Here is a 13,473-nt window from a genome sequence, read left to right on the forward strand (position 1 = left end):
AAACAAAATTCTTCCTATTTTTTCATCAGGTTCATGATTTTTTTATATAATCATTTGGTGCCTAGAATGATCATAGTTTTTTGGTCAAAGTCAACTGAGAAATGTGGATTGTTTTTGGTGACAGTGTACTTAGAATTACTGTATATGCAATATCTGTATACAGTATACTGGTGCAGTTAGTTATCCACTAAAATATCAATGTTTTTTCATACTTGTTTGCTGTTACCCGTGCTAGCAAGGTAGCACCATGGACAGACAAAGTGTTGTCAAGGTAAAGCAATACTGGCAACAATGTCTATTTTTGATAGAAAACCAATTCCTGCCTCATTCTGGTCAAATTTCAATGCTGGAAGAGTCAGGGGAGGGAGTTTCAAACTTGTGGAGCCCCATCTTTTGAACATTCTCCACTATCATGCAACTTGTTAAATTTATGTATACTGTCTGCATTAATCATGTGCTCAGTCATTCTGTTCCACTCACCACTCTTACACTAAACAAGTCATTTAGATCTTTCTCAACATTTTTGTTTAATGAATCTGTGAAAATGTTAAACTACTTTTAAATAATACTCCAGGGTCATTTTGTTATGCCACTTCCTTTCAAACATATACTACCTCTATTGTATAAACTTATACACTGTATAAGACAAGGACTCACTAAAGTTAATCTTTAATATTGCCATACATTTGCTCTTAAAAAACATAAACACTTAAGAACAAAAATTTGGTGTATGTTTTTGTTTCTATACCGTTCTGCAGTATCCTGCATTAATAAAACATATTTAAAGCTGTTTTGTGTTATGTTCAATGAAACTGTCTACATAAGGTTTGATTTGCATTTTTTGGCTTTTAATGTGCCCATGATTTTCATAAGGCACATTAGCAGTCAGTGAGATTAGGGTTTATTCTCAAGTGGTAAGATGCTATACTAGGGAAGTTTGTAATGACAATAAACCCATTTACTATACGGTTAGCTACAGACTGTCATTACAGTATTATAGAGGAACTCTCTTTCTAAAATGGATGGCAACTACATATGCTTTAGAAATCAGAGTTGCAATTTCCTTTCTAAAGCATAAAAACCATAATGCTCTATAAATACTGGATTATCAGGATTTTTCAAGCAGGACATGTTTGACTCTTCATACATGAAAGGGGCAGGTTACAGAAAACTTTCTCTCAAAAGGAAAACTATTCTACATAACACTCCCAATGGAAGAATGTCAAACATATGTAAGAAAAATATAGATCTATAAGACAGCATATTCTATTGATGTAATTTAGGTAAGGAAATTACAACTAGGCCACTACAGCATTTTTAACTTTATTATGAAGTTCGAATACACAGTGACATTGAAAGTCTCAAATTACATTAAAGCTATGAAAGAGGAAAAAGAGAGAGAGAACCAAAGTTTAGATTCATAAAATATATACTAAAGCTTAAATCATGACAGTATATTACAAAATAAGAAAAAAGGTGTGTGGGCAATTATACATTACCAAATGCAGGGTGGGAATGTGTATTAATACACTAATGCCATTTGCTTTAAAATTATGAATGTCTATCTATAACTCTGTTGCAACTGGAACTCCCTCAAGGGGGTGGCTTCGGCAGTACAGTCTCCATAACTGGCGAACTCCAGTGTCACTTCTTAAAGCCTTTAGTACTAAAGCCTCACCCTTAATAGGCCACAGGCAGAGGGCAACTCTAGCACAGTGTTTGCAAAGGCTCCTACGTAATGTTCCTACTTACTACTACATGAATATATTACCTTTCCTTTCTGAGTTTTTATGGTTGGCCTGCTCCTGATTCAAACTTTTACTGTAACACATGTAAGGAACCACCTCCACTTACTTAGTTGTACATACTGTAAATGGCTAACTCATTTTCTGTGATAAACAGCAAACCAATTTTTATTATTTTTCCTCAAATAAAAATGAAGACTCTTCACATATTCTAAGAGTTTAGTATTTCAGATCCAATTCTTACCTGCAAATGATAATGTTCTACCTTTATGAGCAAATTATGTGGTGGTTCAGGAAGTCTTAATCCATTTTAGATACAAAGGTACAAGAGGGTTGAATGAAGTACAAAATATGAAATGATTTATAAAATACTGTAGATTTATTACTATCTAGAAGAAACTGTATCAAGCATATGAATAGGACTCAATACATTTCTTATTGAGGATTCAACTATCTCACCACCAACTACCATTTCCTCGAGAACCATATGCAACCTATCTACATTAAAGAGAACATGTCTCTCAGAAAATTTCCCAAAATACCTATGAAGGGCACTGACATATAAACTTAGAAATTCATAAACCATCAGTTCGTTTTCTGTGTCGTCAGCAGCAACAATGAAGAGACAAGGGCCAAACCACCGGAAGACCAGGGTGTGATCTCCTTCTCCTAGGAAGTGGCACTAGGGGGAATGGTAAGCTTGTGATCACTGACAAGTTATCATTATTGAGTAAAATTCTGAAAAAATTAGTTTCAAGGGGGGAATTTTGAAATGAAAAGGATGAGACAAGAAATATGGTTAGTCAGAGCAATGCAACTCACAATACTTCTAAATGAGAAAAATGAAAATATACCTATCTCTCTCTCACACACACACACACCCTCAATGTCCATCCTCTCCACATCAAACAAACTACATATATCCATTCCTGAATGCATAAAAGTTATTTTTACTAATGACCTTACTTTAAGGAGGTCTGCAACAGTTATATACCCCTGCCCTAAGTTTACATCATATTTCCAAAATTCTGGACTTTCTGATATCTTCCTATATTCCTGCAGCATCCTTTCTCATCTTACTACTATCATATAATCTCTATTTCTCATCGCCACCCCAAGTCATATCATGGGGTGGATCAATGCTCTCAATTCTCATACACACATCTAATGCATTGTGAAAAATGGGCTTTTGCACCAACATAGGCACCTATCACTTTTTCATTTTACAAACTAAGTTCATCTGTTAGCTAACCAACTTAAAAACACCATCCTAGACAAAGGACAGATTTACTAAAGGAAAGAAGTTCTTCATGGCTTGTCTTTTCCATTAAAAGTTCCTTCATCAAATTTACACAAATTATCCCACTTTCTTGATTTCCATTTGGTCCTCTGCACACTTCATTTCCCATTTTTCTGCACTACTGCCTAATTTCCCCCCGACCTGAATTGCCTCATTTGGTTGGGAACCCTTATTCTAATTAACATAAAGCACTTGTTATTTCTTGTTACATACATGCAATGCATTTCACTATTGGTCAATACCTGGACTACTCAATCATGACATTCTTCCAGCATGTACAACAAATATTGTTAATAGGCCTTTATTTACAAGAACGAGAAAAGGGGTCACAAATCAAGCTGATCTAAGTGTAACGTACAGCACTGACACCATTCTGATAAAATGATCAACTTGCTAATGCCTATTTTCTTTGAAACTTCTTTGAGGTTGACAGACTGCACATTCCTAAGTTATACATGGCTATACTGCGAACTTACTCCATTGCATTATACATTTATGGGACCTGACTCCCAAAAGTAACTACTGTACGGAGTGGCATCCCATTACATTGTAATTTCACATGGGAATAAGTTCAGTGGATTTTAATGGCCAAATACAGTACCATAGTAACAAATAAGCATATGATGTAGTGAACATTTTCAATAAGAACTACCATTAACAAGCACTGTTTATAGTGAAAGACATGGCATGGGCAAAACAAGCCCCAATGAAGGTCATTTCTGGAGGGAGAAAAGGTAAAAGAGAGAGAGAGGAGAAATTGATCAGGGATCTGCAGGTCTTTGTACACCTGACTCTTAAAAGATCATGGTAGTGAAAACAAAAGAGGATGGAAACCTTCAAATGTGTTTTACTTAACAGAAGGATTTTAAATGTTTTTCATTAATACTAAGAGGCCACATTACTTACCGCATCTTTGTCAGAACTCAAACACTTCGAGGCCACTCTGGATTCTAAAGCTGTCCGACTATTAGAGTTGATGTGGGTGAAGTAATGGGAAAACTGTACATTACCATCCTTAGAAACTATAAGCATATAGTGCATCATTGTGACCACAGCCTGCAAAATGAAATTTTTTTATAACTATCAATTCAGTCATAAAACTGACAACAAATTTAACACACACATTGATGTATCCCATAAGAGATAAAAGTTCTCTGCTTCAATGGTTTACAAAACTTGCTTATAGTATGTTATATTCATTTTCCCTTCCAGTTTTTATTGAGCTCCATCTAGATGAGGATACACTGTGAGTGAAAAGTGTAGTTTCATCAAAGAACTTTCACTTAAAAAAAGAGTTCATTCTATCCTGTTACTTGAAATAGTACAGCCTTGGGTAACAGGAGCTAAATATTTAGGAAGAGGTCCTGGATAATATCAAGGCCCTATTTTAAAGAAAATGGTCCAAGGGTGATTATATAAATACATTTCCTCTCATATATTCAGACTACCAGTAACCTTGTACGTTTCCTTTATCTTTTAGCTATCCAGTATACTGGACTGAAAGCACGGCTCCTATTTGCAACCAGGCCCCACAGACCTTTCCATGGGGTCCTACAGCCACATCATATGCCCTGGTTCAGTCCTTTGACCATAGATAAAAATCTACCTGCACAAGAAAAACAGCACAGTAGCTGAAGCTGTAGGAATCACTTCATTGTATGTTAATCAGGCTTGGCTAAGATCTATTTATTTTTTTGCTAATAATAACAAGTAAAAGCTTTAGTAAACATCAGAAGAGAAAACATACTGTAACTATAAATGGGAAATCATCAGTATGGAAGGACATAACAAGTGGGATCTCACAAGGGTCTGAGCAGGATCAGATTCAAGCTGTTTTACAAACTAAATTCTTCATGAGATTAGGAAACGACTACGATATACATCGATAAGATTCACAAGTATTTTGAGAAATATGAAGTGAAACAAACTTTTTTAAACAGAAGACAAAAAGAAATCATAAATGGAGAATCATTGGAATAGGACACAACATGTGGGATCCCGTAAGGGTCTGATTAGGGTCGTTTCGAGTCGTTTTAGAGAGGAATTATCCTGAGCCACTAGGAAATAACTGCAAGTTATATCTGTAAGCAGACGACACTAAAGTACTCTGTTAAATATGAACTGAACCATACTGTAAACTATTGCAGAAAGATAACAGTACAAACAAATCATAAATATATCAAATGATACTTAAGGATTATGAATACACACTGAAGAAGAAATAAAAGTATTGGAAAAGACAAAACTAGAGAAAGACGTAGTTGTAATAGACAGAAAAGTGACATCTGAATTTATAAACAAGGAAATACACAAAGCCAACCCCATAATACATAAAATAAGAGATATTGATGAATACTCTAAAACAGGTAGTTTTAAAACATTATAAGGAATTGTTTTGACTTGATAATGAATACACGAATCAAGAATGATTGCTGTGTTGAAGGAAACACAAAGACATGCTAGAACATGTCCAAGAAAGAGGGACTAAATAAGTGCCACAACCACAAGACATATTATAAGAAGAATGATTAAAAACTCTGAAATTGCCAAGCCTTTCCTATCGGTGAATCTGCAAAGATCTGATAATGACCAACACAATTCTACATAAATACAGCTACAATCCACATATATCATTTAACTATAATGAGACACTAACTACAGGCCACAAATATTGACCATTAAGTGTAAAAATAAAAACGGTGATGATATTCATAGAAAACCTGTGGCTATGGTGCGATCAATGCGGTTCCCCACAACCACAGATTTCCTACAGACCGACTTTAATCTACAACACACAGAAAGCAAAAAAAAGAAAAAAAAATTCTGCTGTCCATGTAGCTTTATAATTAACGGTGACGTTGATAATGAAGACATTATCCCTCAACCCCGAGGAAGACAGTGGACACTAGACGCCGGGAGCAAACTTGGCCTGTGGGATGAATGGTAGCGTGACCCCGTGTCAGGTCAAAGGCCGGCGGGACGTTAAACCCACAGGTCATATCGCGAGGCTCAAAGGTCATCCTCTTTGATCAATGGGTGTGTCGTCGTGGTCAAGAGGTCAATGACTACATGGTATTATACTTAAATATTACCTCGCACATTGGACAGGATCCGTTTGGCCTTATCTTGACAGGATTTCCTACCTTATACCGAAGACATTTGAATCTCTCCGCGACTTTAATGACCCCTTGATAAACCTCGGAAATATAAAGACACGAAGTGAAAAAATATGATATTAGTCGTAATATACTCCCTCCTCTCTCTGTCATGAGGGGTAAGAGAAGGTTAACCATACCTTTAGGTTGGTCTGGGGGGATTTTTGCGATTCAGGTAAAGGCCTGGCGTCCTTGTTTGGGAGCCACGATCACTTTTCTTCGGCCACAATCGCCACAGCTGACACTGGTTCCAATATTATCTCGCCCCATCATATATCCCTTATTTTCTACACTACCTCAATTGAAACGAGGAAAAAAAATATTCCTTTGACGAACGTTGTCATTATTTCCGTGGGGAAATTAGGTGAATGGATGGTATGATACACGTATGAAACGCCTGCTTTTTGGAAAACTCAGGGTTGATCCGTGCCGACGGGAGTTTGAGTAGTGTGGTTGTAATGGCTGCCATGGTATGAAATTACCTAGGATGGAAGAGGCTTCGAGTCAAAACCAGCTGGGTGGGAGTGGTGGTCCGGCTGGTGTGGCCAACAGACAAAATCTAGAAGAACCGAGCCCGCGAGTGCAGTACTCCATCCCGGGGATACTACACTTCATCCAGCATGAGTGGGCCAGGTTTGAGATGGAGCGATCGCAGTGGGAGCTGGAGAGGGCGGAACTCCAGGTTTGTTTTGTTGTCATTGTTCCACCCTACCACCACGAGAGAGACGGTGGGGGGAGAGGTTTACCCTCTCTCCTCTGCCTCTTCTCTAACCCCGTGGGATACCCTTGGGGGGTTGGTTGGTCATGGGGATCGGGAGGAGTCCGGGGAATAGGCCAAATATGGCGCGGGGAGAGGAAAAGGGGTGTGGGTGGATCATTGATTGACGGTGATCAGCTGTGTTGACGAGTTGCCATTCACTCGAACGACCGCCAGGTTTATTCCACCATTACCATGATGCTGAGGCTTATCTCTGTAGTCCCTTTGGTGCCCGACACCAGGCCTTCAAAGTCGTCAATCTGTAGCATAGATATGGCGACTTGACCTCTAAATGAGTGTAAATTTCGGTCTCGAGTCAATTTATATAGTTCAATGTTTATGTTCGTGAAGGTGGGCTGGTCATGCTCATTAGGGGACAGTTAATGACCCCCATAATTCATTTTTTGGGGGGTTGATAGGGCTTTTGGTGAGTGCGGGAGAGGTTTTCCCCACAGTGGAATTGAGGTGCATTATATATATGGTTGGTGGTTAGAGAGGAGGATTATCCATTTTTGACCATTTAAAAGCTCTCATCTGAATTATTTATTATTGAGTTGATGTAATACACTTGAATATCGATATTGAATTAGCAGGGGGCCAGGTAGAGCTTCTAGGGGACCTGGGGCAAATATTCCTTGGGAGGTCTTTACCGTGACTGGAATAGGATTGTAAAGGGTAGAAATACACCATTACAAAGTCCTCTTAATTCAAGAAGAGACATTGAAGTTTATTTTTTAACCTAAGCAAGAATATTTACACTGAATTTAATGTATGATTAAAGAACACACAGTCTTTAGTTCACACGGTCGTTGGTTCACTCATCCTTAATGGTCGCTTGCGTACGGGCGTCAGGTATCCCGCAGGGTTTAGTTTTGGGACTCTTCCTCTTAGGTGTGTTTATACAAATGGTCCTCCAGAGCAAATTAAGGGCACTATACATGTATATCTTATCAGTGATAGTTCTGATGTTTTCAGTTTGATAACTATTCAAGAATCCTGCCCGACACTGTAGGATAACCTTCAGAAGTTGGAGGATTGGAGTGAAAACTGGCTCATAAAGCTTCACTCGTAAAAAAGGCAAGCGCATGAATACCAGAGGAGTAATAGGGAAAGATTGAAATCCATCAGAAAGAAATGCAAACATTGAAATCAGAAAAGGATGTAGGATTTACATTTGATAATTGAAAAAATCTGTAATGAAAAAAAGAAATAAAGCCATTTCATTAATGGGCTTAATTAGGAGGTTTCATTGTGTTGATTTAAATGTTTTCATATCCTTGTACAGATCAGTGGTAAGATGCCACATAGATACGATAATTCCAAAAGAAGGAACAGAGAAGGGGGCCAGGTGAGGATATTCCCTCAAAGGCCCAGTCCTCTGTTCTTAACGCTACCTCACTAATGTGGGAAATGGCGAATAGTATGAAAGAAAAGATTGTTTATGCTGAAAAGTAGGGGTGGTTAATGTAGAGCAACTAGACAACTCCTAGGGATGAAAGCCTTTACCTATTCAGAAAGACTAAGGAAACTAAAGTTTAAGATGTAGATAACTTTAGGCAGACATGATAGAGAATTATAGGATGATTCATGGTCACTGATGTATGTATGTGACATAGGCCAGCTATGGTGAGATTCTAGATTATACAGAAATGAGCAGGAATAGCCATAAACTTTATCCGGAGGTGATAGATTCGACAAGAAAAAGAAGGGACCCTTTTGTGCTGAGAGCAGTGAAAGTATGAAACAGGGTGACAAGAGGAGGTTGTAACAGCCAGAAAAGCATGAATTCATTCAAAAACAAGTTGGAAAAACTTTGGGCAGGACTGGATAGATAGTACAATGACTTCAAAGACAACACATTATGTAACACCAATAGGAAACAAGGGCATAAAGAGTCTAGAGTACAGGAACTCTGAGGATCTTAAACTGAAATTCACCCATAAGTAAGTGATGAATAAGTAACAGTGTTCAAAGTGTGGTCGACTTTCGTTGAAGGCCTGGGGCATATTCTCTGGATGCCTTTGTGTCAATAAGCCATCGTAGATTGGTATGCTGAGTGCTTGCTTTATGTTGGAATGGATGTCTGGAAAGGTCAGTTGCTTGACTCTGTATTTTTCCAGTGTTGAGAAAGGGTGCAGTGGTTGTCCCTTGGGTCAAAAGTGGAGTCTTGAAAAGGTGTAAGCTGAGCACAGAAAAAGTTTAGGGATCCTCGTAGTTGTACACGTATATTTTACTTTGCAAGGTAGAATATATAAGAATGATATGTTCATGTGTTATGTATTTAGGTATGTTCTGTTCACAGCATTTCATTACAAAACTAGATGAAATGGGAAGTGCATACTTTGATATTGATAAGGTTTAGGTATGCCATCATACAGGAATATCATTTATAAGGTAGGGTAATGTAGTGTGAAATGAGACCAAGGATGTGTGAAATGGAGCTTTATGTATTTTTATTCTGTGGTGATGATACCGGCAAGGCTTTGAATGTCAGGGGGATGATTATCATAATCGAGGGAAATATGAGCTTGATTGATCTGAAACAAGGTAAAACAGATGTAGAAATCAGTTGAACTTTTGAGTTTTGTACCTAGATTTCTCTAGCACACAAAATTTACCTTATCTTTGATTTTTTTTTTAAAGATATATAATTGTTCATTGTCCACATTTGATTGCTTCCCTTTTTGTGCTTTATTGAGCAGTGCATTCATGAAGCAATCAATCAACGCTGATATACACATCAAACTACTGTTCAGGACCATATTCCTTGTGGCTGTAGATGAAAATGTCGTTGATGTATATCAAATGCAACTCTGAAAATCAAGATAGATTTTGGGTAGCAGGAGGGGATGAAAGAGGTTTTCACAAATGATCTTGTTTCCTACATGTTTTGCCTAGTTTTACATTAATGAAAATTTACTTGAGCCTCCTGATTCTCTCAGACTTTGCCTTTTTCAGTATTGCAGAAGAAGGAATGATCCAAATCTTACATCATTCTTATTTTTATTTATTTTATTATACTTAAAACTAAACTCCCTTTGCACAGAGTGGCATCCCTAAACTGGTAAAATACCTAGTAAGGACTGTTTGTGTTGCTTAAATGTAGCAGTTATTTTTAATCATTTTAGGGCTGGTGGGTCAAGTGATGTGGCACAATTTTTTATTTTGATTTATTGTAGCATTATTACTGTAGCTGCTTATTGGCTTTACAAAAAAAGGTAGATGGACAGGAGAAGAATGATTTTGGATCTGCCTTTTCTAAACGCCCACATACTGCAACAGATTCAAGATGACCTCTTTATAGAGCATTTGCCAGACCATACAGTTAACCTTTAAGTGCCAGCAGTCTTCATTTAAAGACTCCTTGCATATTGTAGGAGTATTTCATATAAAGTACTATGTTTTATAGGCTTTGTTTAGATATCTGCCAATGTTTTGATTTTTTGGCTATCACTTAAGTTCCATTATGTTTTATTGGTTCAACCATGGATTTACATTAGAAAGGAGGATATCAGTCTTAGCACTCCTCAAACCTTTAATAGGAGGTATGAAAAATAGTCTTCGGCACTCAACTATCATGTTCATTAGGCACTACCTAAGAATCCCTCCCCCCTCTCTCAAATTAAGAGAGAGAGAGAGAGAGAGAGAGAGAGAGAGAGAGAGAGAGAGAGAGAGAGAGAGAGAGAGAGAGAGCTTTGTTATTGTCTCTGAATTACCACTGAAGGTATTTTATTTTGCTTGTGGGCTTAGTCTTCTTAACTGAAAGTTTTCTCTAGATGAACCTCTGTTTTCATGCTCTTGAGACAGATCACATAGGAGAAAAGTGTAGGTTCAGAAAGTTGAAAACTCTTTTTTACTCCAAAGCAGTGTTCAGGCCACGATGCATTTTTTCTTGGTGTTCTTATGCTGTCTTGCCTTTCCATCTCTTATTTTGAGCAATCTTGTGTTTGTACCAAATCTGATTATGGTTGGGTTTACTCCCACAGTCTGTGATTTCTGATCTGTTTGGTGGCCAGGAGTAGTAAGTCTATGATATCATCTCTCTTGGGGTCTTTAATTAGCCAGTGGTGAGACTGGAATAAATGAATTGTTGTAAGCAGTGTTGAGTGGATGGCATAGGCTGGGTAAGGCCATCACATCCTTACCAGAAAGAGTGAATGTTGGAAGTTCTTAACCTTGAATTTCTTAGAGAAAGGGCCATTTTCCTAGTTGCTTGGAGTATAGTGAATGATTTTAGCTTCCTCCCTACACTGGAATGCATTTTTTTGAAAGTGTTTTTTAGAGGTGAGATGCTATAGAAATGCTTTTAAGAAATGTATATCAGTGTGGGGTGGTAGCTAACAACATGATTGACTAGTTTCTTAGAGACTGAGAAAATGGCTCAATGTTATAGATTATTTCTTATTTTGGCAGGATACTGCCTCATCTTTCAAAACTTATATAATTTTTACTTATTCACTGATACATTGGTCAGTTGCCAGAATCCCAGCATCTTCAAAGTAATAAAAGATATAGGTGCAGCATATGTTTGAAGACAGGCAACATTTATGTTTGGTAAAATTTTCTGCAATTTGATTAATTCAGGATTATTTTATACTTTTTTAAATCTGATGTAGTTATCATTTTATGCACCTCAATCCTTCCTCTTTGATATGTTGAATTATAGTGCCTTATGCTTCTTACAGGCCAAGATTGCATTCCTTAACGGGGAAAGGAAGGGACAAGAAAATCTCAAGAATGATTTGGTGAGAAGAATAAAGATGCTTGAATATGCATTAAAACAAGAAAGGTAAGATTTGCTTTAGAATGTTTTTCTATTCAGTAACCTCTAAAAGGATTAAATATTAAAGACTTTGTATTCTGGATGTTGAAATACAATACATATCATCAAAGACTTATATAATGTCTTCATGTTTTGTCAAATTCATTTGTATTTGTGCATCATGTATCACAAATACATGACCTCACTCATATTGGTTTGACATTTGCATCTTTACTGTATTCTGCCTAGCGTGGCATACACTTAAGGATTGCTTTGTTTGTTACGATTGTCTGTCATCCATCCTTAATTGTCTCATTTTAACATTCTGCTTATCTTTGATCACACCAGGAAGACTTCAATCAGATACACACAAAACTTTATAAATTTGTGTTCTTACTCTTGAAGAGTTGATTGGTGTAAGAACTGTGACTGTTATTTGGATTTCTTGAGTAATGGTGCTTAGAAACAGTTTAATGTGTGATATATCCTTCCTCTTAACTTGAAGAAAATTCAGCCATTGGCTATAAGTGTTTGAACAGTTCTTACTTAGCATCAAAATAATTGTCATAAGACCCGTTATTTCAGTTTAATTTTAATGACATGCATTGAGAACTTTATGTAGCCCATAATTTGAAGAAAATTCCACCTTTGGCAGTTTTTTAGAATTGTTTCTCAACACATAAAGAAATGAGTGGCATAAGACCCATAATCAAAGTTTGGATTTTATGTGAATTAGGTACCTCATAAAAAGGTGTAACCTGAAAATTAATGAGCCCATAACATGAAAAGATATTTATGAAAAGGTTTAACATGGACCTTAATTAACGGGTCATAATTCAGAGGATATGTCACCTTTCTATCGAAAATGATGCAAATGTTTTTGATATTTTCAAGGAGTATTTACACTCATTCCTGTTTCACTCCAAATAGCTTTGCTGAACTTCAGGTGACAAATGTTCAATGGAATACCCTGATAGTGTATACATTCTTTGATTTTGAACTAAATGGTATTATTGGAGTAACTTTCCTTAGTGCCTGAATTTTTAGATGATTTATTGCTTTCCAAGACCTCTTCCCAAATCCATTTCAGTGATGCTAGGGGTATAGTGTCTTCTACTGTGAAAACACATTTGAAATTATTCACTAATGGCATATCTTGTACAATTCTTTACTTTGAATCCCTTTGTCTGATTATTTGCTCTTTAACTGACAGTTTACTCCTGATGGATTTATTGAAAGTTTTGGATTATCTCCTACCTTGTCCACAGTGTTCTTTTGATAGTTTCTCTGTTTCTTCTCTTATCCTGCTTTACCCATTCCTTGGTCTTGTATACCTTTCAAATTCTGGCTGGCTATATTGATGCCTATATCTTCTCCACGGTACATCCCTAAGCTTTTTTGTTTTTGACCTCTTATTGAACTACATCTGTCACTTTTGTAGAACCTTAGATATGTTTTTACTTCCCAGAGCTAAATATCACAAGCTTAAATATGGGACGGACCTGGTTCAAGGGGATATGAACCCACCCGTTGAAGAGGGTGGTGATGAAGTGCGGGTAGATACCGATGCTATACTCTCTACTAATACAAATGTATCATGGAAGCAATCAAGACACCTACTTAGACAGTGAGTATTATGTGGCTGTTCCATGTTGATGGTGTAAATTGGTTACAATGTTTTGTTTATTTTTCTTTTGAAATATTAAAGACAGCATAGTGAAGAAAATGCTTTTTATTAAACGATTTTGGAAGAT

General features: G+C 36.9%; 2 protein-coding genes across 5 annotated transcripts in view; one reads left to right on the top strand and one right to left on the bottom strand.

Annotated features, from left to right (window-relative positions):
• Positions 1 to 1,307: 1,307 nt before the first annotated feature.
• On the bottom strand, positions 1,308 to 6,334 carry LOC139761407 (AP-4 complex subunit sigma-1-like). Its single transcript, XM_071685553.1, has 3 exons — positions 6,189 to 6,334; positions 3,952 to 4,101; positions 1,308 to 2,427 (listed from the first exon to the last, which is right to left on the bottom strand). The coding sequence occupies exons 1-3, from the start codon at positions 6,312 to 6,314 to the stop codon at positions 2,131 to 2,133; spliced, it is 573 nt and encodes a 190-aa protein (XP_071541654.1). The 5' UTR covers positions 6,315 to 6,334; the 3' UTR covers positions 1,308 to 2,130.
• Positions 6,335 to 6,639: 305 nt separating this feature from the next.
• Positions 6,640 to 13,473, top strand: part of Cka (Connector of kinase to AP-1) — a 64,346-nt gene continuing 57,512 nt past the window's right edge. For all 4 annotated transcript variants that reach the window (XM_071685547.1, XM_071685549.1, XM_071685548.1 and 1 more), the window contains exons 1-3: positions 6,640 to 6,882; positions 11,643 to 11,746; positions 13,188 to 13,346. In XM_071685547.1, coding sequence (XP_071541648.1) covers positions 6,673 to 6,882; positions 11,643 to 11,746; positions 13,188 to 13,346 — 473 coding nt within the window. In that variant the 5' untranslated portion in view covers positions 6,640 to 6,672. The remainder of the gene's footprint in view (positions 6,883 to 11,642; positions 11,747 to 13,187; positions 13,347 to 13,473) is intronic.

This window comes from Panulirus ornatus, chromosome 40 (genome assembly GCF_036320965.1).
Source record: "Panulirus ornatus isolate Po-2019 chromosome 40, ASM3632096v1, whole genome shotgun sequence".
NCBI lineage: Eukaryota > Metazoa > Arthropoda > Malacostraca > Decapoda > Palinuridae > Panulirus > Panulirus ornatus.